Consider the following 25,366-nt stretch of genomic DNA (forward strand, 5'->3'; position numbering starts at 1 on the left):
ATGGCCTGTTGGCTGACCCAAAAATATTTTTCTGCTTTCTCCCTGCACTGTCTGTTTCAGTCATTGTTAAACCATTGTTTACGAATATGTGTTGCAGAAGTCTTTGTATTTTGTGACCAGCAATGTCATTTAGTATATCGAAGAACATCTGTATGGGTTCTTCAATGTTCCTGAAATTGTCATGTTTTAAGTGATCATTACACATTATCTCATATAATGAACAATGGGCCTGGGTGAAGTCCTTCATGATTAAGTGGTGGATCATCACCAGGGTTGATAGTTAGGATCATGAGAATGGTAGGCAATCAGTCACTCCCAAATACGTCATCATGGACCATCCACTGAAATTCGTTATACAAGGTGAAATCAGTGTGCGCCAGATCGAGGATTTAACGTGTTAAAGTGGCTGGATGTAAATATGTGGTTTAAGCATCATCAAAAGTACATTGGTAATTTTCTGAAAATACATTCCTCGAGGATTTTCCTTTCAGTGCTGAAACTTCCAGGAGGCGGATTGTTTCCGTGACGATCACCTATGATGATATATGGCTTTGGAAGCTGATCAGACAGATTTAAACAGTTTAAAGATTCGTATTTAGAGAGACAGAGCTGTGTATGATACCCTGCTGTACCAAAATGGGAGCGCCTATAATTGCAAAAGCAATGGTAATCACTACACTGTCTTAAAGTAAACGTATGTGCACTTTTTAGATACATCTCTTGCTGATTGTTGAAAATCCTGAAACAAAAATTGCATTTCATTAAATTAATTTTAGTTCCCTGCAATTCCATTGCATAGTAGTAGACAATTGAGTCATGGTGGCCCAATTGGAGATGTCTATGGTGTATGTGAGGAGGATAACCTCCTCCGCCTGTCCTGTGAAGACCTGTGTAACCTCCTTATCAAGAGGAACCAATGAGTTTTGCAAAGCGACCGACCTCTCATGGTGCAGGCACAGTCGATATTTTGTTTCCTTTCTTCGTCTTTTAAAAATTATCCACGGCTGGTTGTCGAGCAGATGTTTTAGATATTTTCTCAGTCTGAATTTCTGTCAGAGAAATACGTTGAAGCGCCGAAGCAAAGGGAGCAGGTTGAGCTGATCTACCTAGGTCAAGTCCGTCTGACATGAATTTGAATTTATTTCTGAATAGGCCAGAGGCCAATTTACAGGTTACAATTCAGATTGCAATGATACACATGCAATAGGCACATCTCCTATGGTACTGAGAATGAAAGCTAAATATAACAATATTGTCTGGTGACAGTATGTTCGCAACAAACAAGGATATAAGGGTATGTGATTGGCAACTTGGTTATTTTGAAATTACTGTTATACACTTACGTTTAGGGAATATAGCCCTACAGACTTATTCGTAATGGTACAGATTACAAGTCAACATAATGGCAGCGAATACAATTATATCATAGGCACGTTTCTTACAAAATTGTTGCCTGGTTTTAGTATATTGAAAACAGGAAATATCTAGTTCGTCTTAGCAAACATTTCATAATTACCTCTTTCTTTAAGGATATGATAGACAAACTTGGCTAACTTAAGAATATTATTTTCAGACTGATTTTTTACAAATTGTACAAACTTGCACATACTCGGATTTTGGTACAAACTCTTATCTTAATCACACCACTGTCTATATTTTAAATACCTTGGACAAAAAATCACAAGATGGTACTCATCTTCCAGATAACTGGTACAAAGAGAACTCTATTCAATTTATCTAACTTACTTCACCGATCTTTTTCTACCAATAACATGTGAGAACCTAATCAAAATCGAGTTAAGGCTATTCTATATTTAGCTATTTCTATCCTAAAGAGGTAACGTTCAAATTCAAATGTTTCCTTGATGTGTAGATACAATCTAGTGTCACTAACAGATAAAAGCTGATTTCTCCACATTTGGATCTGGATATCATTTACTCTTTGTCTAAATTCATTGCTAGTCATGAAGTGGTAGGTGGCACAAAATTCCACCTCCAGAAAGAATGTGTAACCTCTCATTACACTTTTCTCTACCCTTTCTTCAAACAAAATCGGAAAACTTATATCCCAGACTATTTTGTTAACAAAAACCAATGTGTTAAATTTTAACGAATTATTTAACAGTTAACAAATCTCTGTTGATGTGGATGTATTTTTAAAAAAACTAAGTATATTCTGTAATACCATCATGGAAAATGTACAAGCTTCCATGTAAACCATGTACTCTTAACTGTATATTTATACCTCTTATACCAATTATTCCGGCCTGAGCGTAATACAAGCTCTGTTCTGTTCTGTTCGGAGGACGTTGCTCCAGAGCGAGTGACTGCAGCAGAGTAGGTAATGTTTGATTTTCAAAGGAGGATCATAGTTAGCGCACTTATAATCTTTCTCGCAGTCAGATCAGTCAACGGGATCCCCACAATGACGACATACCACAGAGTTACAGCAAGATTGAGATCCGTGGTCGAAATGTTGACATTTGTAACAGCGGAGAGGATTGGGGACATATACATCCACTCCGATATTAAAATACCCTGCTTTGATCGACTGCGGGATGGACGAACAAGCAAACGGCAATAGAAATGTGCTTGTTTTCGTAACGATGCCCTCGTTCTTGATAATGAAACGTTTCTCTACTGAAACACCCTGAACTTCCAGCTCTACAGCAATATCCTGTCAGACAGACACTGTGCCCGGCCACAGATGATTCCACGACACGATTTTAACACAGCAACCTCGATATTTGTCAATGTTTTGCGCCACGGAAACGAGTAACGGTCTTTAGTTCTCAAATTCACAGATATAGCCTTTGAAATAGCAAATCGATTGAGTTTAATGGGTAGATCCATAATTCCCTTTCTCAGAATTCTAGCTTGTATATACCTGTGTAGAATTCTGTTGAGTGATCGAATTCGTATATACGTTTCGATATGAACCTGTGTAATTCGATTTTATGAAATGTTGTCAAAGGTGATTTAAGTACTGAGAACAACAACTATATATGTATGAGTAATCGGTGAGAGTGATTTAACGGGACTCTAGTTTTCTGATATTAGAGATGTTCTCTCACTAACAGCATGTAAAAACCTTCACTACATCTGATGTACACAAGTACATACGACCACGCCCACAAACACACAATCCCCGTGGATTCTTGACACCATCCTGTGATGTCAGTATGTTTCTAACAAACTGCCCTGACTCTGTCAGATGGATGACTCTGTGTTGTCGGGAGTCTGTCACCAAGATGTCGCCTGTGCTGGTACTTGTGATACCACGTGGATACGTCATTGCTGTGTCTCCTGTAGGTCTGTAGTTGAACACTACATCTCCCTCGGGCGTCACACACACGACACACTTGGTTCCACAGTCACACATCAGGATGTTTCCTGTCCTCGTGGTACAGAGGGAATAGGGATACTTTAAGATGTCCCTGCCACTGTGGCGAGGACAAACTGACTTCAACACATGTCCTGACATATCCAGGATATCAACACAGGCAGGGGAGAAGGAACTTGCTGCTAGTGTTGATGGTGTCAGAGACGTTATACCCCAGTACTGTTTGCTGGTTGTAATGGTCGACAGCAGCACTAAGTCAGGGTTCACTTTAACAGTTACAATCTGACCGATATCCAGCACAGTGACAGCCACCTGGTTGTCGTGTATCCTAGCTATACCATATGGTTTACAGCCGAGGCTGAGCTTGCTTTGAGCTGCATGACTGTTCCTGGTGTAGAAGGACTTCACACTGTTGTTATTGCAGTCGGTAACTACCACTGTGTTTGTACCATTCACCACGAACATTGTAATGTCAGTAGAAAATACGCTGTCTGTATCTCCTGCTACTTTCACATCAATGGTGTCCTGTAACACAGGAGTTGCCTTCAGGTCCAGCACGTTAATGGTGTCCAGTAACACAGGGGTAGCCTTCAGGTCCAGCACGGTAATGGTGTCTTGTAACACAGGAGTTGCCTTCAAGCCCAGCACATCGTCATACTGGACGAGTATCTCACCCAGATGGAGATGTTCCAGTGCTCTACTCAGCTTGTCCGTGTCCTGCCTGAATGTTATCCTGTCTATTCTTCCCTTCTCCTTCACCTCTACGACTCCGACAGCTTCCACATCACCGGCCTCACATCCCTGATACATCTCATACACATCCATGTCACACTCAGACTGTAGAGCCTGGTCTATCAGCTCAGCCTGTTGTTGGTACATCTGTACTGACATCTCACCTGACTTTATGTCTACCTTCAGTTGTCCAATGTGTCTGTCAGACATCTCTTTTAGTTCAGACAGAAGTTTCCGTTCCTTGACTTTGATCACCTCTATGACTGTGAGACTTGCAGTCTTGATATTTGATTCTAATTGTAAGTGAATCCCCATTTCTTCTTTGACTTTAGAGTTAAGATTTTCAAGATGTGTTTTCACTTCATCTTGCATCTTTAATACATTCCCTCTATTCCTCTTTAGCTCAGTTTTCATTGCAGGAATCTCGGACTCAATTTCAACAACCAACTCACATTTTCTGTGATGGATCGTGCAGCATGCTTGACAAACAGCTGTTTTACAATCTTTGCAAAGATATTTGATACTTTTATTCTTGTGAACTTTACACATGACATTTCTCTTGACCTTGACCTTTGTCTCTCCAGATAGGTCAACTACGTCATGGTGACGAGTAGATGGGATTCGTTGGTGCATCCGTGTACATCGTTCACACAGTACATCGTCACAAACAGAACACCAAGATGTAGCTGGAGTTGTCTCCCCTTCCTCCTTACAATAACTGCAGTTAGTTGTATCTGAAATAACCATTCATTCATTTATTGCGATATCGCAACATATCGAGGGACTATATGAGGAGGTGGGAAAATGTATCAAAAACATCTGATATTGAGGCATTTGATGTGTGAGTAATGTCAGATTTTATGTGGAAAATGTAGGATTTGTCATGGCTATTCTTCCATCTTGTCTGCTGCTCGTTGAGCACATGTCCATAGTAGGAGTTCATTCACAAGAATAAAAGGAGGTATCACACAATGTTCAATATCTTCTCAACTCGACACACATTCCTTTTATCCAATCAAGCGTATTGTTGCATGCTGTGAAACATCACGAATAGTCACAAACACTCACCTTTAGATCCGGGGCCAAACGAATCCATGAGTCCCTGGATGACAAAGCTTGGCTTGATGTCATCCGCCCACTCCTCCACTGGTCTCTCAGGGTCAGACACTTCTGTCGTCCTCCTGCAGAATGGACACAGGAGAGACTTGGCACTGAGGGCTTCCCGTCTGGTTTTGGTGTAGTCGACGACACATTTCCGACAGAAGGTGTGATTACACACAAGTGAACAGGGCTTGTCAAACACCTCTGTACATATGGTGCATGTCAGGAAGTGTTCTGTCAACTTCTTGGATGTCGCCATCTCTCCTACAAAAGGACAAACGATGCAAACCTTCCACTTTAGCCACTGCCACTATCCAAGCCGAATATACTTGACACTATGTCCGATAAGTTGCATTCCTTATTTACTGTCCTATTTAAAGCTACGAAATGCTTCGATTGGTGAACCTGCTCTTTAAGTAATGAACGAAACCCCGTATGCAGATATTTGCCAGCAATCTGAGACAGCATTGGCAGGTGCGTTACATTTTGGCTGATTGTATTCTGTGTTTATAGCTCGTGTGTGAGCTGCACTGATTTGCCAGGGGTATGTGTTATAATGTGAAGTTGATGTTCGGTATATTATCATGTACAAGTGTTCTGATAACACCCGGTGTCAGGGAACTGTGGCATGTCAGTGGGAGCTTGTTTTTCAACATATTACCTGCTAGCTATACCACATGAAGTTATGATCACATGAGAAAGGTACCATCCACTGATTACCATATCGAAAATAGGAGGTATTAAGTTCCGATTCTGCTGCATTAGATGTAGGATGATGTAGACATGTAGATGTATTTTCTCATATACTCTGCTGTAGCATTTATCAGGGGTAGTCAGTAATAATAATCCACATACATCTGCATGGTAACATCTATCGAGTTTGACAATAGTTCACAAATACTCAGCCAGACAACACGGACCTACCTGAGTCAGTCAGCTTGCTTAACAAAGGATGTAATGTGTCATATAACTTTGTGGACTTTTGACTTCGTTATCAACGGAAATACCGTATCATTCATTGCGCATAGTCTGCACACAGGTCATGTAAAGAAACCAGCTTAGCTGATGGGTGAGAGGAGCTTTGTGTGTCAGGTTGTCGAGATCCAAATACACCTGACGCAGGGTTCCGTGGATCGGAATGTCGACTGACATTTACGCAGCTCTGTAAAGTCACTTTTAAACACATATCGTTTTTGACAACGTTCGGGAAGTAATGTACAGGTATGATCCATTCTGTCTGCAGTCGTGACATTGTTTGTAGGCGACGTGGTTAGTTGTAAATTGTCTGGTGCAGTTTTCGTTTTGCAAATACGCCATCATAGGGAGATTCTTGGTGGAAATTGATCCCCAGCAACCTGTCCTAAACTTGGAAATCGTATCCTGGACCGTTGGTCGCAATATCAATCACTCTAATCTCACAGGGCGCCGTCATGGAGATTTTTCTACACTTTACACGTTAATTATGCTTCTGTGACATATCAGAGGGAACACAAAGTCACGAGTATCATGGAAAACATTGACACTTGGGCCGACCGTCAATATTCAAAGAATGGTGTAACATAAATATTGATCAACATAGAGGGTGTAATATCATCAAAGCGTGCTAAAAACAAATTCGATAAAGCCCACCTGATGAGGTGCAATATACAAATTGTTATTGAAATCTCAATCCGCATACTGATATATAGATATGTGAGTGGGAAAGTAAGAATTGTGTTTTTGAACAATTGCACAAAACATGGATCTTTGCGACAATATTCAGATAAACAAAATACAGCTGCATAATATCTGCTGAAAGCTTTCTGCGATGCAGGTGGTCATGAAGCAGCAAACATGTGTCATTGTTTCGGTGATGTCCGTACACACATTCAAACGCACACACGCACACACACACACACGACATGTAATTCAATGCTTCATCGTGAGTTGAATATACATCTTATTGATTCACCTCTGCAACTGCTAAACGATATCATGCATTTAAAAGACGTTGAACAATGGTGTCAAGTGAGACATACTTCTAACAGCGATAGCGACTACAACAGAGGTACACAGGAGATAACAGATCCCATGGTCGTCATTTATAATGCATGTGAAGAAGGGTCATGGCTAATACTTCACCTTGATCAGCAGTAGTCAGTCAAGATTCCGGAGTAGGCCAAGGCTGGATATCCGTGGTGAAGTCACAGTCACAACTGACAATGTATCCTAATGCGTCTCGAAGCAAAAGGAGAGTTCAAGCACTCTCGGATCTACTGCTAATCTGAAAGATTGCTCATAGTGTGGTGCTTGAGTATTCACGAAAATGAACTGTATTTGCTCAAAGAGACAATTTCTTTTGAGATTAATGCTGGTGTGTAATCCCCATTCTTGGGTTCGAACTCATGAACGCAGGTGTTTGGCGGCCCAGCTTTTATCAATGAACTGCTGCACCATAGAAGCCATTTTGAAGTTTCCTATTTGTCTCTCTGTTCCTATACAAAGACTTGCGTCATCGGATAACCAGAAGTCGGGAACAAAAACCAAAACCCTAACCTTGACACTTCCTCACCCAAATCTATCAACTTCCTGTACACAACCCTCAGCACAACGTTCACCTCCACCCACACTCTCATCCTACCATCAGCGAATCTGAGGGTAAATCTTGATTCATCAATGGAGACAACTGGATGCCACATTCGTCACCACTCGCCCCTTTCCGTAACCTCCAAGAAGACTCGTCCCCCTACATTCGTCACCACTCGCCCCTTTCCTCAACCTCCAAGAAGACTCGTCCCCCTATAGATGTTTGTTATGTGCGAAAATACGACAAACCAATCAGAACGAGCGTAATGACTGCCGTGCTTTGATAAAAATAATCTCGACTACTTTAATCGATTATGGCATTATGTGTTTGTGTAAAAAGTCATGAAAAATATATATTGTCATGTTGAAAGTGAAAAGAACGTAGCTAACTGAGTTGCCCCGTGTAGTTTTAGTAAGGGTAATGCCGTGGATGGCGAGAATTTCAAGTACACCCACGTGCGTTTGTTGACATACTATTGCGCTTCCAACAATTTTAAGAAATGTAATTATAAATCAGTGCGATTTTCAAAACAGTTATATTATATCTATATGTAACTAATCCATTTTAATCTTTAACATTGGACTTATACTTTACATCTGTGGAGTCATTCATATATTTTCAGCGAATTCATTTAATATTCCACCAGGGGTATGACAGCAAGGTTACACGAATGTTCAGTTTGAGAAAATATTTTAAAGTAATTTTTGAGTGTCTGCCTTGTAATCTATAGTCCGTTTGACTCAAAAGCGGACCGATGAATGGCAATCTAACTCGAAAACTAATAAACAGAAAATACTCAATGAAACGCTGATCATAATCAAAACGTCAAACCAACTATGTGTGTTTTTTGACAGAATTTATGTCCTAAAAATAAAAAAGTTGTTTAACAAACTATCATTAAAATATTGACACAGTTCACTATTTGTTACGAGGGAGGAGTGCAGGGAAAGGGACAGCCAGGTGTTCGAGAAAGGATGGAGACGGCACAGCACAGGTTAATGAATCAATAACTTTGTGAACTTGTGCACGTGCTTCTCTAACGCCTGGCTGTCCCTTTCTCTGTACTCCTCCCTCGTAACAAATAGTGAAATACCACCGAACTCACTGTGATTAAATATTCATTCGTTCGCAGAATTTTATCACGCTTCATAAATATCTCATTGCGATTTATCTTCCTTTAACCATTCATTTATTTAGTCAATCAAATGGACCCGCTCCGCTGCAACGCTGGAGCTGTATGTATCACAACACGTCACGAGTTGGCAAAGCAATCCATGTATCTAATGTTTAGGTGTGCAAAAGTTCACTGTATATGATTAGTGATCGGTTGGTCACAACGTCTGCTAAACACTGACTTCATGCTCAGGCAAGTTTGGCTGCTTGTGTATCGACAATAGTGGTACTTTCCTAGCTATAAATGTGATCAGTAACGTGTATAAGCTCGTGAAAGGTGTGCACAAGGATTACTGCCCTGCAATGCAAATTACACAATCTGTCTCTTCTGAAGAGAGTAACAACATTTGTCAAATTCACATGTCAATGAATATTTTTTTTTAAAACCTTTAAACAGTCAGTATAACTACTTTTTACCTAATGATCCAGTTTCTCATTGACACACTGATAAAATATCAATCATAAAAATACCTCTATCCCTAACATATTTTGTCCAGTATATATGAACCACATGGTCTCATTGAGACAATATATCTGAATAGAAAATACAAGTACGGGCTATTTACATTACATCACATCACATCACATTTACTTAGATTTACATTACATTACATTACATTACATTACATTACAATGCGAGAGTGGTTTTATTCCGCTTTTAGCAATATTCCAGCTATATCAAGGCGACGGACACCAGAAATGTGGGTCACACAGTGTACCCATCTGGAGAATCGAACCCAGGACTTCGGCGTGACGATCCACCGCATAAACAATTGGGCTACCCCACTAACCCCCATTGCATACCAATGTTAGTCCTTCTAAAACTGGTTTGATTCGTCATATTCAAATCAAAAGTCATGGATGATTTGTCAGAGTGATTAAGAAACACTGAGTGAGTGTGTCACAAAATGAGTATTTCAGCCACATTGTGACAAAAACAATTCACACAGTAATCAGTACAATGTTCAGACAATGAGATTAAACTAAAGAGTAAAATTGTGTTTCAGACAGGAATGTTCCTACAGTGCATCACATCATATCCCTCCAAGTAAACTATATTTAATCTAAAATAGGACTGTGACCTGTTCACTCAATTACAGAATGTAAATACCTTCACTGCATTTAATGTACACAAGTACATACGACCACGCCCACCAACACACAGTCCCCATGGAAGGTGGACACCATCCTGTGATATCAGTATGTTTCTAACAAACTGTCCTGACTCTGTCAGATGGATGACTCTGTGTAGTGAGTTGTCTGCCACCAGGATCTCGCCTGTGTTGGTACATGTGATACCACGTGGATACTTCAGTGCTGTGTATACTGTAGGTCCGTAGTTGAACACCACATCTCCCTCGGGAGTCAGACACACGACACACTTGGTTCCACCATCAGACACCAGGATGTTTCCTGTCCTCGTGGTACAGAGGAAGTAGGGATACTTTAAGATGTCTCCACCTCTGTGACCAGAACAAACTGACTTCAGCACGTGTCCCGACATATCCAGGATATCAACACAGGGAGGGGACTCGGAACTTGCTGCTATTGTGGATGGTGTCAGAGACGTTATACCCAAGTACTGTTTGCTGGTTTTGATGGTCGACAGCAGCACCAGGTCAGGGTTCACTTCAACTATTACAATCTGCTTGGTTTTCGGCAGAGTGACAGCCACCTGGTTGTGTTTCAGCCTTGTTATACCCCATGGTCTACCTCTCAGACTGAGCTTGCTGTGACCAGGTTGACTGTTACTGGTGTAAAAGGACTTGACACTTTTGTTGTTTTCTGTAACTACCACTGTGTCTATACCATTCACCTCTAACATTGTTACGTCAATGGGGTTTCCTCCACCTGCATCTCCTGCTACTCTCACAGCAATGGTGTCCTGTAACACAGGGGTAGCCTTCAGGTCCAGCACGGTAATGGTGTCCTGTAACATAGTCCTGTCATACTGGACGTGTATCTCACCCAGATGGAGATCTTCCAGTGCTCTACTCAGCTTGTCCGTGTCCTGTCTGAATGTTATCCTGTCTATTCTTCCCTTCTCCTTCACCTCTACGACTCCGACAGCCTCCACATCACCGGCCTTACATCCCTGATACATCTCATACACATCCATGTCACACTCAGACTGTAGAGCCTGGTCTATCAGCTCAGTCTGTTGTTGGTACATCTGTACTGACATCTCACCTGACTTTATGTCTGCCTTCAGTTGTCCAATGTGTCTGTCAGACATCTCTTTCAGTTCAGACAGAAGTTTCCGTTCCTTGACTTTGATAACCTCTATTACTGTGAGACTTGCAGACTTGATGTTTGATTCTATTTTTAGGGGAAGCGCCAATTCTTCTTTCACCCTGGAGTTTTGTTTTCCAACATATGTTTTCATCTCATCGTGTTTCTTTAACAAATTCTCTTTATTCCTTTTCAGCTCGGTTTTCATTGCAGTAATCTCTGACTCAATTTCAACAACCATGTCACATTTCCTGTGATGGATCGTGCAGCATGTTTGACAAACAGCTGTTTTACAATCTTTACAAAGATATTTGATATTCTCGTCCTTGTGAACTTTACACATGACCTTTCTATTCACCTTGACCTTTGCCTCTACAGACAGGTCAACTACGTCATGGTGACGGGAAGAGGGGATTCGTTGGTGCATCCGGGTACATCGTTCACACAGTGCGTCGTCACAAACAGAACACCAAGATGTAGCTGGGGTTGTCTCCCCTTCCTCCTTACAATAACTGCAGTTAGTTGTATCTGAAATAACCATTCATCCATGTGGTGATATTAACCTGGTGACATCAAAATGTATTATAAGGCTAGACATGGCGTATCATGTTCAATCCCCACACAGGTTAGAAAATGTATCGCAAACATCAGAACGTCTCAGGTTGAAACGTATTGGAAAACAGTTCGGAACTGTCTCACCGTAAACGTTGTTCTGCGGGTCATGAATAATGTTTATAAGGTAGACCCTAGATCATGTCACCTCTGACATGCTGTCTCTTGCTAATGAAACAGGGGCGTAGCTACCATTATAAAAAAAGCCCGGACTTACACATGATTGTTGCCAAAAAATGTTGAACAAGCCCTCAATACTATCTAAATATAGCTTTGTAATCTATCGGGCCTACTCGAAAATAGAAACTGGCTTGCTAAGCGCCTGTGAAACACATATCCACAATACAAGTGCACATTTCTCACAAACAAACTGTTTTATCTAACACAGGAGTCACATACTACTTAATACAGTTTAATTCCACAAACATTCCAGTTTCGTAAAATTAATTATTCTTTTACCTGCTTACAAACAACACGTATATTAGTACAACCCACAAACACTCACCTTTAGATCCAGGCCCAAATGAGTCCAACAGTCCCTGGATGACGAAGCTTGGTTTGACGTCATCCGCCCACTCCTCCACTGGTCTCTCGGGGTCAAACACTTTCGTCATCTTCCTGCAGAATGGACACAGGAGGGACTTGGCACTGATGGCTTCTGGTCTGGTTTTGGTGTAGTTGACGACACATTTCCGACAGAAGGTGTGATTACACACAAGTGTACAGGGCTTGTCAAACACCTCTGTACATATGGTGCATGTCAAGAAGTGTTCGGTCAACTTCTGGGAGGTCGCCATCTCTCCTACAAAACGACAACAGGCACGACATGAACAAAATATCCACTATACAAACCACATTCATCACACCAACACCGACCATATTTGTAGTCACGATTTACTGACACGTCTAAAACCACAAAAGGCCATGTTAAGTAAATCCTGTCTTGAAATAACGAACAAATGAAAACATAATTTCGGATATATGTAGATCCTATAATCAATGAGAGATAACATTGGTAGACGGGTTGTAACTGGGCCGTGTGTATTGTGTGCATGATGTGAGCGTGTGTGGGTGGCTCTGTATTTCTGGTCATACGTAAAACATAGAACAGCCATTCCCTCACATATTTCATATTTCCTGTATTTTAGAAGCGTTAGAAGCTGGATATCATAGGATGAAGGGAAAAGACCGTCTGTTGTGATTTCCCTCTTTCCTCTTTGATACTGCATCCGTTGAGCTACAGTAGAATGTTTATACTATTGTGTTATGTTATTATTATCAAATTATCCTCCCACTCTATTTGTATCGTCCTTGTTTTGCTTTTGTACGAGATGTACAGAGATGTAGAATAATCTGGTAATGTGGAAGTAATTTCCCCTACTTTGTATCGTACCATATATGATAGCCACTAACAATCGTACATACCTCAACAGGTCTCAGTATTGAGGTCAACAGGCTGATAAGAGAAAATGTTGAACGGAGATCTTCAAATTAATATGGTTATCACAGATGTATAATTCAGTCAGATATCAGGTTATGAGAATCTGTCTCTAGATAGTTGTCGAGTTTGACGAACCGTTGTTCCTTCCTAATACACAATAGTTCACAAATACCCAACCAAAGACAACACGGACCTACCTGAGGCAATCAGCTGACGTAACAAGGGGCGGCTATGGTCAGGTGTGATATAACTTTGTGGAATTTGGACTTCGTTATCAACGGGAATACATGTGTCGTGTAGTGTGCATCGACTACACACAGTTCCCGTTGTGAAAACGTGTTTGGTTTGGTTAAGACAGGAGCTTTGTGTGTCAGGTTCCGTAGATCCGAATACGGATGATGCGAGTTCTGCAGATCCGAATGTGGATTAGTACAATTCACGTAGACGTACTTCTGTTACCTCACTTTAAAACACCTTCCTTTTGTGACAATAGTCGGGAAACAATAACCGTACAGGTGAAGGCAGATGAGAAATGTAAGTTTTCAATGTCTACAAAGATATGTATTATCAATTCTGTCCTGTCTACAGACGTGACATCATGACTCAACAGGGTGGGTCGCTGATTGCCTCATGCAGTCTTGGTTTTACATGCAGCCCGGTCACGAGTCATTTCGGGGTTACAATAGGTCACCAGCAATCTGTAGTTGACTTCACTGATAGCAGGAAGTTGTATCTTATCGTGGGTCTTGCTGAGTGTAGCGTTAACCAAAACACAACCAGCATGTATTTGCAGGTTGCCATAGCGTTGATATTGATGACTCTGACATAACTATAAGCAGTAACGCACTAAAGAATAAATCATCTTTTATTGGATTTCTACACTTTACAAGTCTTTCTTCACTGTCCGTTTATTCAAATTTCTATTGCAAGTCCACATGACATAGATAGGATGTATAGCAATTGCAGGCATACATTTTTAGTATGAACTGTAATCTTTGACACAATTTGTAAATATATTCCATTTTAAGTAGCCTGTTGCATCGATCGCGAGAGCATCATGAGGTCATTCAAGCTGTAACACTGATTTTACCACGTCAAGTCAGTGCTGGAATATCCCTCACTGAGATATTAAACAGTAATGTCACAGTTGCATTGAATATACGAAGCTTATACTTCATAACGTGAGAGCTGCATACTATAGCTACCTGGGGAACATTGGATGTCGGAGTGAGTTAAAAATTAACCTCACATCGGCAATACTGCAGCCATATCGTGACGAGAACAGTTGATTGGATGTCGGAAGTGATGAGGAATCCCAGTATTCTACTGTAAGTATAAGATGGAATGTGTTTGTTTCATCAACCTGAACCTTATGTTAAGGATTGGCATTTGTTCTGTGACAAACGATAACCTTGAAATGGTTCATGCTTCCACCCGCACAGAAATACCCCATAAAACAATTCATGAAGCCACTCCACATTGTCCATCCAGTGATGCTGATTAGCTGAAGATTGACCCACTCAGCAATTAATGGAAATATAGAAGTGGGGAGATGCCCTGTATTTGACAGACAATCTACACAAATATTTTAACCTGTGTGATGCTTACACGTCCTCGGAGATCTTGTGTTTCACATCCCGGTTCTCTAATTTGTTTAGAATTTCGAAAGATCATGATTGTAATCAGAGCAGAGATTCATTGAAGACAGGATGGAAGAAAGCTCATGAACATATCACATCCATAAACTCCTAAAATGTGTGGACGCGCAGCTGTATCACCTTCGTGCGGTATATCCCTCGCTGAATAGTTCAGAATCATATATTTATCATGCTTTCGTTGTTAACTCTACGACCACTTTGTGCTTTCAGCTCAAATGTTACTCATTTTGTTTAAACTCAATTAACAAACCTTCCATCGATCTATGATAATTTTGATTAAATAGAAAGGCAAAACTTAGGATATCAACTTATGATTGCTTCATTCGTTCATTAACCATGTCCTTCAATCGAAGCGTCTTATATAGAAGAACATCGTTTTTTTAGGAAAGGATTAGGATGTCATATAAAATTGGGTAAGAACCGAAACTGACATGAAAGAATATGTCCAACTTTCAAATAGTCATAATGTCTCCACATTCTATTTTCACATTTCATATATGTACTGACGACAGTATCGCAACACCCAATATTGTCCACAGTATCAATATGCTACCATTAGGCATACCAAAGAAACCTATCCAACACAACATGCGCATTACCTAATGTCTGGTGTAACCTCCGCCAGATGCACTAACCTCCCTGAGCCTCCTCATTGACTGTATCAGACGTTAAATTTGACGCTGAGGTATTACGTCCCATTCTTGATTGAGATATCGAACCAATGCACCAAGATTTGACATATTCTGTTCGCCATAATGTCCCCAACATGTCTATGGTATTGAGATCTGGACTCCTGTAGCGCCAAGGTAGTTGTGCTGTCGCTGCCTGATGTAAGAATGGCCAACACCACTTGCACCATGCGGTCAAGCATTGTCGTCCATAAAGACTGGCATTGTGTTCTGAGGTTGATTTTTATAATTTGTTATAGTCACAATTAAAATAGTCCTAATTATAAAATCGACTCTTTTAGCAGATATTTCTTATGGATGTGGAAAGGGTTTTGTCAAAATTCTATTCACAACGAACCTGTTTGAGATGTCAGTGTCCATTCAGATTTTGTCTGATCGTCACAAGGTTAAGTTTACAACCATGTGAGAGTCAAAGCTGATAACCGATGCACAGCAACCAGCATCTCTTCCAACAACCCTCAGTGACATGTCATCATTTTGCACGCATACCAATAATTTGACATCTATGGGCAGTTGTCTGTTGAGGAGGCCCGATATTTGCTTATCAACAACGAAATCAATTATGATTTTCCAAGTTTTCGTACTGTAAGAATGGTTTACTGAAATTTGATATTTCGTCAATGACAGGTAAATGTATTGCATTTGATGCTTGATCATGATCGTAGGACGTGTATATCTAAAATCAATGTAAGGTCCGCCAAAAAGACCAAAACAACAATAGTTAGGATATGAATATAAATGGCTGTATGGGGTTTAAAACGTTGTGATACTTTTTTCAGTGTGTATGTTGGGAGGTTATCGATGAGAATAAATATAGGAATATACTGAATAAAGGACATTAAAGAAGCAATTTTCCAGATTAATTCAGACTTGCTGTATTGTTTTCATAATCTTGACAGATTGTTAGTGTTTACTGAGTAGTAGAATCAGTGACATCAAAGGTTACAAAGATTGCTTCCTCAATCAATGAGTACCCGGTTGTCTCAGTTTAATTCATCCTTTGGAGATGAACATCTTGTGCATATTACTTCAATTAATCTCTTCTCATGGGTATCAAGACAAGAAAACCTTCCCAATAAGGTGACCCCTGTAAAGGCTGGACATGAGTCACAGACACCATCAGCACCAGACAGTTGGTGAAAGAAGAATGCTCTGACTGTCAAGGTCATATTTGCTGCCAGTCAAGGTCATATCTGCTGCTATTGCTGATCTCACAGTAAGCTTGGAGTCATCTCTTGATGATACCACAACAGTACTTGACAAATTCAGTACAAATCTTTCTGACGCTACAATGAACATCGTGGAGCAATACGTTCAATGTCGCTGCTGTCTGAAGTGGTTACCAGGTTTGGATAACCAACAAACCATTTACTACCTTCCTCACAGTAAGCTTGGAGTCATGATGGACCTGATGGAGCAGGGCCCTTGCTCCATGTGACTGTTGTCTGAACTGGTTACCAGGTTTGGATAACCAACAAACCATTTACTACCTTCCTCACAGTAAGCTTGGGGTCATGATGGACCTGATGGACCTGATGGAGCTGATGGACCTGGTGGAGCAGGGCCCTGGCTCCATGTGACTGTTGTCTGAACTGGTTACCAGGGTAGATTTGGTCCTCCTGGACACGCGCGCGCGGACGCACGCACGCACACACACACACATACACACAAACAAACAAACACACAAACACACTAAATATGTTTGAAAATGTATGTCTATTCAAAAGTTCCAAAATCAGATGAAATCACCTAGATGTGCATTTGCAAACGAACAAACTGGACGTATTTAGTCACACAGTGTATTTTAATGTCCACAGTGACAACTGAGAATAGTTGACAAGAAAAATAGCTAAAAGGAAGCTACGCACCACACATAGACATATTTCAAATGTGTTCCATATTATCCTTCTCGACATTATTACTTTATCTATACAGCATGTATTTCATTTGGACAACAGACACAAGGTTGTATATATATGTTCAAAGTATCAGGACAATTTGTCCAAAATGAAAGCGTGTGAAAAAACAATATGATAAATGTTGGCCTTCCTCGCATGAATCTGAACACTCAGCTCTATATACACTGACACAATGTAAACATGGTTGTGTTTACACCAATATGCCCTAGTGGAATATGAGAAGCCTGACAACTTTTTCAGAATCCGGCATAGAGTGACACTGAGAACGAAAGTTTTAACCTCCACCATTGTATGATAATCTAACAGAAGGGGTCACTTTCTGGAAGATGCTTGGGCACTTTTAGCATTAGTTTCCGCTCAGATTATCAAGAAAAGGGACGAAAATTATTTTCATAGTCATTGCAAATATCTATTAAAATCAGAGTCCATGTTCCAATATCAACAAGACCCATTGGAATGGCGTGTTAGGGTGCAAGTAAAGCATGATATCATGGGAGTGTAGTATGTATGCTGCAAGTCAAAGCAGAGAACTTCATGGGATATGAACTTTGTCACTGATGTCGGTTGATCAAAACCCTGATCTAATATCCGCAAGGTAAACAAGCTCAGTTTATGATAATGGGGATAACTATGTCTTTCATTTACCGTCATGTACAAGCCAAAACGTTCAGCATCTCCTCCATTGTTTTGACAGCATACTTCTCATCACATTCGCTTTCATTTTTAACAAGTCGGTCAATAACAAAATGCCTTAATGATGTCTTAACTCCACTGGTCTGTGACTATGTGAAGGGGTGTGTCAAGGATTATGGTTAGTGTAGGAGACTGGGATGAAAGGGTTCATTTGTTGGACTCTTGCTTGTCACCTGGAATCGTGGTTAACTTGAGTTAAAAAAAAAACAGGCTTCTCTCCTAGTGGGAAATCTCGGTAATATCTTCCTTGAAAGGAATATCGGTTGCCTGTCGTGGCATCTAAATGAACTGGCTCCGTCACATGGGAGATTAAATGTTGTTATACCCTCACTGCTTTGATGTTACCCGTAACAGCAATCACTGGTTTATCAGGCCCACATTCGAGTATTTTATACACTACCGTCATCGTGTAGCTGGTAAACTGAATGCTGCGTTCACCATCAAGTAGAAATGTCCACTACATATATCTATTTGCAACACACATAAAGAACACAAATTGTGATGAAACATTCATTCGTTCGCTGTATTTTATTGCTCTTCGTGAATATGTCATCACGATTTATCTCCCTTTGACCGCTCAGTTTTCACGTCAATCCAGTGTCCCCTCCACTGCAATGACAGAGCTGTATCTTCTGTGTATCACAACACGTCACGAGTTGGCCAAGCCATCAACGTGTACGTGTGAAGTAATAGTTTACTGTATTTGTATCAGTGATCGGATGGCCACTTCATCCACTGACTAGTCTGGCTGTTGTCCGACCCGATGAAACACAATCCCCTTTCCAACATTGATGTAACATTCCCAGCTTGTTTACCTGTTGCAATCACAAGGGTGGGACTTTCGCGGGCGGTTATGTGATCAGAATAATGTACAAGTAAATTATGAAAGGTGTGCACAAACATTTCTGCCTTCCAAGGCATATCACACAACAGGTCTGTTTAGAATAGAATAACAATAGGTATTTAATACACATGTCGATGAATATACAAGGTATAGTCTTTAAACAATCAGTAAAACAATTTTACCTAGATCCCCAGATTTCAGGTCATTACGACAACACAAAATATCGATATACTACATGCCATGAAACATATGATCTCATTGAGACAATATGTTTGAATAGAAAATACAAGTACGGACCATCTATACATTACTTTATTACCCTTAAGATAAATTTGTCGAATTCTGATTGGTCAATAACCAAAGCATACGAAACCACGAAGGCGGATTTCACCATGTCAAATCGGGAACAGGTCAAAAAGGGCCAAAGGACAAAAGGGCCAAAAGATTAGAAGATTTTGACTTTCCTTTGGCCCTTTTGTCCTTTGGCCCTTTTAACTACAACCCGTCAAATCTGTCACGTGACACACTGCACTGCTTGTATAAATGACCTTCACCTTAGATGGACCGTGACGTGGCTGCTAAAAAAGTTCATCACTTCGAAATTCTACAGTTGGCGTATACAATTATGAGTATAAACAAAGTAATGAAATTGTTTTCTTATTTGTTTGTGTCAATAACCATATCCCCAAAGAAAATGTTTCCGTATTCACTTGTCCTTTAACAAAACCTCAAAATCGGTAATTTTCATCATACACTTAGCCGTTTATCAAAAACTAATACTCTCCCATTATGACCGTTCAGCAAAAATCATTTCGAAACGTTCTGCGACTCATTCTGCCGATTTAGTGTTGGTTTTAAAGATAAGCTAAATATAGAGATCTTAAGGGTAATAAATTCGTCACACGGTGTTTTGAGAGGGTGTACGGGACTGTAAGACCCTTGTAAATTACGTATTTCATGAGACACCCTTTCAAACCAGCGTGTAACCAATATTTCATTACAAAACAGTACAGTACAAGTTGTGTCTTTCTAAACTAGGTATCATTCATCACATTCACATACACAATCATGGATGATTTGTCAGAGTGATTAAAAACAGTGAGTGAGTCAGTCAGTGAAGGAGTTGATATTTAACGTCACATCAGCAGTATATCAGCCATATTGTGACGAAAACATTCCACACAGTAATCTGTAATATGTTGAGACCTTAAGATAAAACACAAGGGTAAAGTGTGATTTCAGATTTTCATGAAGTACATCACATCATATTCCTCCAAGTAACATATAACTTTATTTAAATCAAAGGGATTGTGACATGTTCTCTCACTTACAACATGTAAATACCTCCACTACATTGTTTGTACACAAGTACATACGACCACGCCCACCAACACACAGTCCACATGGATACTGGACACCATCCTGTGATGTCAGTATGTTTCTAACAAACTGTCCTGACTCTGTCAGATGGATGACTCTGTGTTGTGAGTTGTCTGTCACCAGGATGTCGCCTGTGCTGGTGCTTGTGATACCTTGAGGAACCTTCAGTGCTGTGTCTCCTGTTGGTCTGTACTTGAACACCACATCTCCCTCGGGGGTCAGACACACGACAAACTTGGTTCCACCGTCAGACACCAGGATGTTTCCTGTCAACGAGGTACAGAGGAAGTAGGGACGCTTTAAGATGTTTCCACCTCTGTGGCCAGGACAAACTGACTTCAGCACGTGTCCCGACATATCCAGGATATCAACACAGGCAGGGGGAGTGGGAACATGTTGCTAGTGTTGATGGTGTCAGAGACGTTATACCCAGTACTGTTTGTTGGTTGTGATGGTCAACAGCAGCACCAGGTCAGGGGTCACTTCAACTGTTACAATCTGACTGGTCTTCAGCACAGTGACAGCCACCTGGTTGTGTTTCAGCCTTGTTATACTATAGGGTCTACCTCCCAGACTGAGCTTGCTTTGACCTGGCTGACTGTTCCTGGTGTAGAAGGACTTTACACTGTTGTTGTTGTAGTCTGTAACTACCACTGTGTCTGTACCATTCACCTCTAACACCGTCACGTCAGCGGGGTCTCCTCGACCGGCATCTCCTGCTACTGTCACGTCAATGGTGTCCTGTAACACAGGAGCAGCCTTCAGGTCCAGCACATCGTCATACTGGACGTGTATCTCACCCAGATGGAGATCTTCCAGTGCTCTACTCAGCTTGTCTGTGTCCTGTCTGAATGTTATCATGTCTATTCTTCCCTTCTCCTTCACCTCGACGACTCCGACAGCCTCCACATCACAGACCTCACATCCCAGATACATCTCATACACATCCATGTCACACTCAGATTGTAGAGCCTGGTCTATCAGCTCAGTCTGTTGTTGGTACATCTGTACCGACATCTCACCCGACTTTATGTCTGCCTTCAGTTGTCCAATGTGTCTGTCAGACATCTCTTTCAGTTCAGACAGAAGCTTCAGTTCCTTGACTTTGATCACCTCTATTGCTGTGAGACTTGCAGACTTGATATTCGATTCTATTTGTACATAAGGAGCCAATTCTTCACCAACTTTGTAGGTTTGTTTTCCAACATGTGTTTTCATCTCATCGTGTTTCTTTAACAAATTCTTTATATTCTTTCTCAGCTCGGTTTTCATTGCAGGAATCTCTGACTCAATTTCAACAACTAACTCACATTTCCTGTGATGTATGGTGCAGCATGTTTGACAAACAGCTGTTTTACAATCTTCACAAAGATATTTGATCCTTTTATTCTTGTGAACTTTACATATGACCTTACTATTCACCTTGACCTTTGTCTCTCCAGACAGGTCAACTACGTCATGGTGACGAGTAGATGGGATTCGTTGGTGCATCCGTGTACATCGTTCACACAGTGCGTCGTCACAAACAGAACACCAAGATGTAGCTGGAGTTGTCTCCCCTTCCTCCTTACAATAACTGCAGTTAGTCGTATCTGAAATAACCATTCATTCATGTGCTTATGTTTACCTCGTGGCATCACAATGTATTATAGGACAAGATGTGGCGCAATAAGAGGTGAGAAAATGTATCAGAAACATCAGAACACGTCTCAGTAATGTAAATATTTGGAATTGTCTCATCCGTTGTTGTTCGGATCAAGAATAATGTTTCTGAGGCAGACCTTGGGTCGTGTCGCCTCTCACATGCTGTCTCTTGATAGAGAAACACATGTCCACTGTACATGTTCGTTTTGTACTCATTCCTTACAAACAACATCAGGAACAGTTTTACATATGTCACAGGAGCCAGACATTGCTAAATATCTTGTATGGTCCACACATGTTCTCATTATGTATAATTAATTATCCTGTTACCTGCTTATAAACAACACGTATATTAGTACAACCCATAAACGCTCACCTTTAGATCCGGGGCCAAATGAGTCCAACAGTCCCTGAATGACAAAGATAGGCTTGACGTCATCCGCCCACTCCTCCACTGGTGGTCTCGGGGTCAGACACTTTTGTCGTCCTCCTACAGAATGGACACAGGTGAGACTTGGCACTGATGGCTTCTGGTCTGGTTTTGGTGTAGTTGACGACACATTTCCGACAGAAGGTGTGATTACACACAAGTGTAGAGGGCTTGTCAAACACCTCTGTGCATATGGTGCATATCAGGAAGTGTTCTGTCAACTTCTGGGAGGTCGCCATCTCTCCTACAAAACGACAACAGGCACGACATGAACATACTATCCAATATCCACTGTCCAACCCATCTTGTCTTTTACTAGCCTTGAAAGCTGGACATCTCACTCCTGAACAGTGTGCAAACTCTCTTTCCCCTACCATAACCACACTCCACCCCTTCTCAAAAGTGTGCAACCCCCATACCACCCCACACACACCCCTGCCCCCACACCCCATCCCCACCCCCCACCCCTTCTCAAAAGTGTGCAACCCCCTACCACCACCACACACACACACACATCCCTTCTCAAAGTGTGCAACCCCTAACACCACCCACACACACCCACACATCACACCCACAAACACAGTCACACCCTTCTCAAAAGTGTGCAACCCCCCTACACCACCACACACACACACACACACACCTACCTTATCAAAAGTGTGCAACCCCCTACCACCACACACACACCACACACACACTCACACACACACACACAGACACACACTTCTCGATAGTGTGTAAAACCCCTACCACCCCACACACCCCACATCCCCAATACCCCTTCTCTCAAAAGTGTGCAACCCCCTACCACCACCACCACACACGGCCATACACCACACACACACACTTCACCACCACCACCACCACCTCACACAAACACCCTACCACCACCACACACACACACCACACACACACAGAGACACACCCTTCTGAAAAGTGTGCAACCCCCTACCACCACCACACACACACCTACCTTCTCAAAAGTGTGCAACCCGCCTACTACCAAAACACACACACACACCTTCTCAAAAGTGTGCAACTCCCCTACACACACACCACACACACACACACACACACACACACACACACTTCTCAAAAGTGTTCAAAGGTTCAGTCTGTGTGCAACTTGTCAATGTTAATAGAAAGTGGTTAAATTTTAGTGTGTAGCGTTATAACTGGAATAGACGCAGCCCCTGTGACAACACACTTACCTGAGACAGCTAGGTAACCGGTGTAGAGGGAAACTGAGCACCAGGCGAGATAGATACTACATGTTAGCGGACGTGGTTCCTTCCGGACGAACTCGGGTCGTTCAGGGACAAGCTGTTTGCATGTTACGGAAAAGGACGAGTGATGTCGAATGAGTGGTTGTGCTTTGAACTCGCTCTGAATGTCAAGGGTCCCGATTTTAAGATTTAGTGTCACCGTCTTATAGCTGTGATAGTGTTAAGATCACAAACATCCCAAACTTCAGGCTCCTGTGATGTAGCTGGGTGACTGCATAACTACACGTTCACGAAGCACCTGGTACCTGTTCGTTTGGATTTGAATATTAAATTTGTATCCTGGACAATATTCAGGTCGACTCGTCTGCTCGTCACATGGAAGACCCGGGTTCGATTCCCCAACATTGGCACAATGTATTAAGTCCTTCTCAGGTGTCCCCCGCCGTGATTCTGCTAAGCGCGGTGTTAAAACACCCACTAACTTTCTGAAGATGGGTAAGACTGGACATTTTTTGCACTGACGTTTAATATTTAAGAGTAAATACTGAAGTATACGGGACGAGAGTTTTGTGGTGTGGGTATCAAAGAAGGCGACCGGAGTACGTCAGAACTCCTGGACATAACACCCGCACGTTGACCCTCAAGATTACTGAATGATGTCGGTATATTCACAGACTTGTGTACAGATTGATCAAGACTGACATGTGGTTAACATCGGTCACGAACCGTATGCTTCATTCACCATGAGATTCTGGTTATCAAGGATCAAGGAACATCTGTCTGTCGTACGTGGGGACTATGTGAATAGGTTCTGTCACTGGGAAGAATAATTGTTGTCATACACGGACTGCTTGGGTGCTGCCGTAACAGCAACCACTCGTTTATCCGGCCAACACTCGACTATCTACAGACTACCGCCATCAACATGAGGCTGGAAAACTGAGTGCTACGTTGACCATGAAGTAGGCATGTACACTGTATACGAGGGGTTATCAAAACGTTTTGAGCCTGAAATACTTCTGATATGTGCATGATAAAAATAACTGTATGATATGGAAGAATGGTTAATATCATTCACATAAACGTAATGTTGACATGCATATGGCGCTAGTTTTCAGTCACGTGACATCTAATCACATGTACCCCTATTGAAACTGCAGAAATGGATGAGCTTAATTACAGAGTATTCATAAAGTTTTTAGTCCTCTGAGGCCACCAGGCGAAGCACCTCTTAAGTCTATTTACAACAGACAGCCTCCGTGGTGTAGTGGTTAGATTGTCTGCCCGGAGAGCTGAAGGTCGCGGGTTCGATCCCAGACCGCGTCATACCAAGAGACGTTAAAATATGGTACTTGTTGGTCCCTGCCTGGCGCTCGGTATTAATGGGTACAACAAGGACTGGTCGGCTCGGAGTCAGTATAATGTGTCTGAGTGGGGTACACATACAAACGCATGCACGTCGTCATATGAGCGAAATATTCTCAAGCACGACGTAAAATCAAATTTCACCTCACCTCACCTCACCTATTTACAACACACGGGACAGCTCAAGTGGCGATACACTATTCAGGCGTTCGCTGTTATTGCTCTATATAAATACCTCGTCACGAGTTATCTCCCTTCCACCACGCAGTTGTGAAGTCAATCCAGTAACGGGTGATGATTGTGCTGAACAGAAGGCAA

The 25,366-nt window shown here is 41.5% G+C and overlaps 4 protein-coding genes across 6 annotated transcripts in view; all 4 read right to left on the reverse strand.

Moving 5' to 3' along the window:
- Positions 1-707: 707 nt before the first annotated feature.
- On the reverse strand, positions 708-6,134 carry LOC124291595 (E3 ubiquitin-protein ligase TRIM56-like). Its single transcript, XM_046728618.1, has 5 exons — positions 6,101-6,134; positions 5,144-5,440; positions 4,256-4,809; positions 3,556-4,144; positions 708-739 (listed from the first exon to the last, which is right to left on the reverse strand). The coding sequence occupies exons 2-5, from the start codon at positions 5,433-5,435 to the stop codon at positions 708-710; spliced, it is 1,467 nt and encodes a 488-aa protein (XP_046584574.1). The 5' UTR covers positions 5,436-5,440; positions 6,101-6,134.
- A 2,643-nt stretch (positions 6,135-8,777) lies between these two features.
- LOC124291623 (tripartite motif-containing protein 2-like) lies at positions 8,778-23,891 on the reverse strand. 2 transcript variants are annotated; one of them, XM_046728676.1, is made up of 3 exons: positions 23,669-23,891; positions 12,265-12,561; positions 8,778-11,675 (listed from the first exon to the last, which is right to left on the reverse strand). In XM_046728676.1, exons 2-3 carry the CDS (start codon positions 12,554-12,556, stop codon positions 10,006-10,008), a joined length of 1,962 nt encoding a protein of 653 aa, XP_046584632.1. In that variant the 5' UTR covers positions 12,557-12,561; positions 23,669-23,891; the 3' UTR covers positions 8,778-10,005. The 2 variants fall into 2 exon arrangements, with proteins under 2 accessions (XP_046584632.1, XP_046584633.1); XM_046728677.1 differs by lacking the exon at positions 23,669-23,891 and adding an exon at positions 13,398-13,583.
- The window catches only part of LOC124291622 (protein wech-like), an 81,596-nt gene continuing 76,505 nt past the window's right edge, over positions 20,276-25,366 (reverse strand). For both annotated transcript variants that reach the window (XM_046728674.1, XM_046728675.1), the window contains one exon: positions 20,276-20,514. In XM_046728674.1, coding sequence (XP_046584630.1) covers positions 20,327-20,514 — 188 coding nt within the window. In that variant the 3' untranslated portion in view covers positions 20,276-20,326. The remainder of the gene's footprint in view (positions 20,515-25,366) is intronic.
- The window catches only part of LOC124291624 (protein wech-like), a 45,155-nt gene continuing 40,550 nt past the window's right edge, over positions 20,762-25,366 (reverse strand). Inside the window, exon 3 of the mRNA XM_046728678.1 lies at positions 20,762-21,975. Within this exon, the coding sequence (XP_046584634.1) occupies positions 20,807-21,874 (1,068 nt within the window). The 5' untranslated portion in view covers positions 21,875-21,975 and the 3' untranslated portion in view covers positions 20,762-20,806. The remainder of the gene's footprint in view (positions 21,976-25,366) is intronic.

This window comes from Haliotis rubra, unplaced genomic scaffold (assembly GCF_003918875.1).
Source record: "Haliotis rubra isolate DU_JTF1 unplaced genomic scaffold, ASM391887v1 Scf498, whole genome shotgun sequence".
In the NCBI taxonomy this organism is placed as follows: Eukaryota; Metazoa; Mollusca; class Gastropoda; order Lepetellida; family Haliotidae; genus Haliotis; species Haliotis rubra.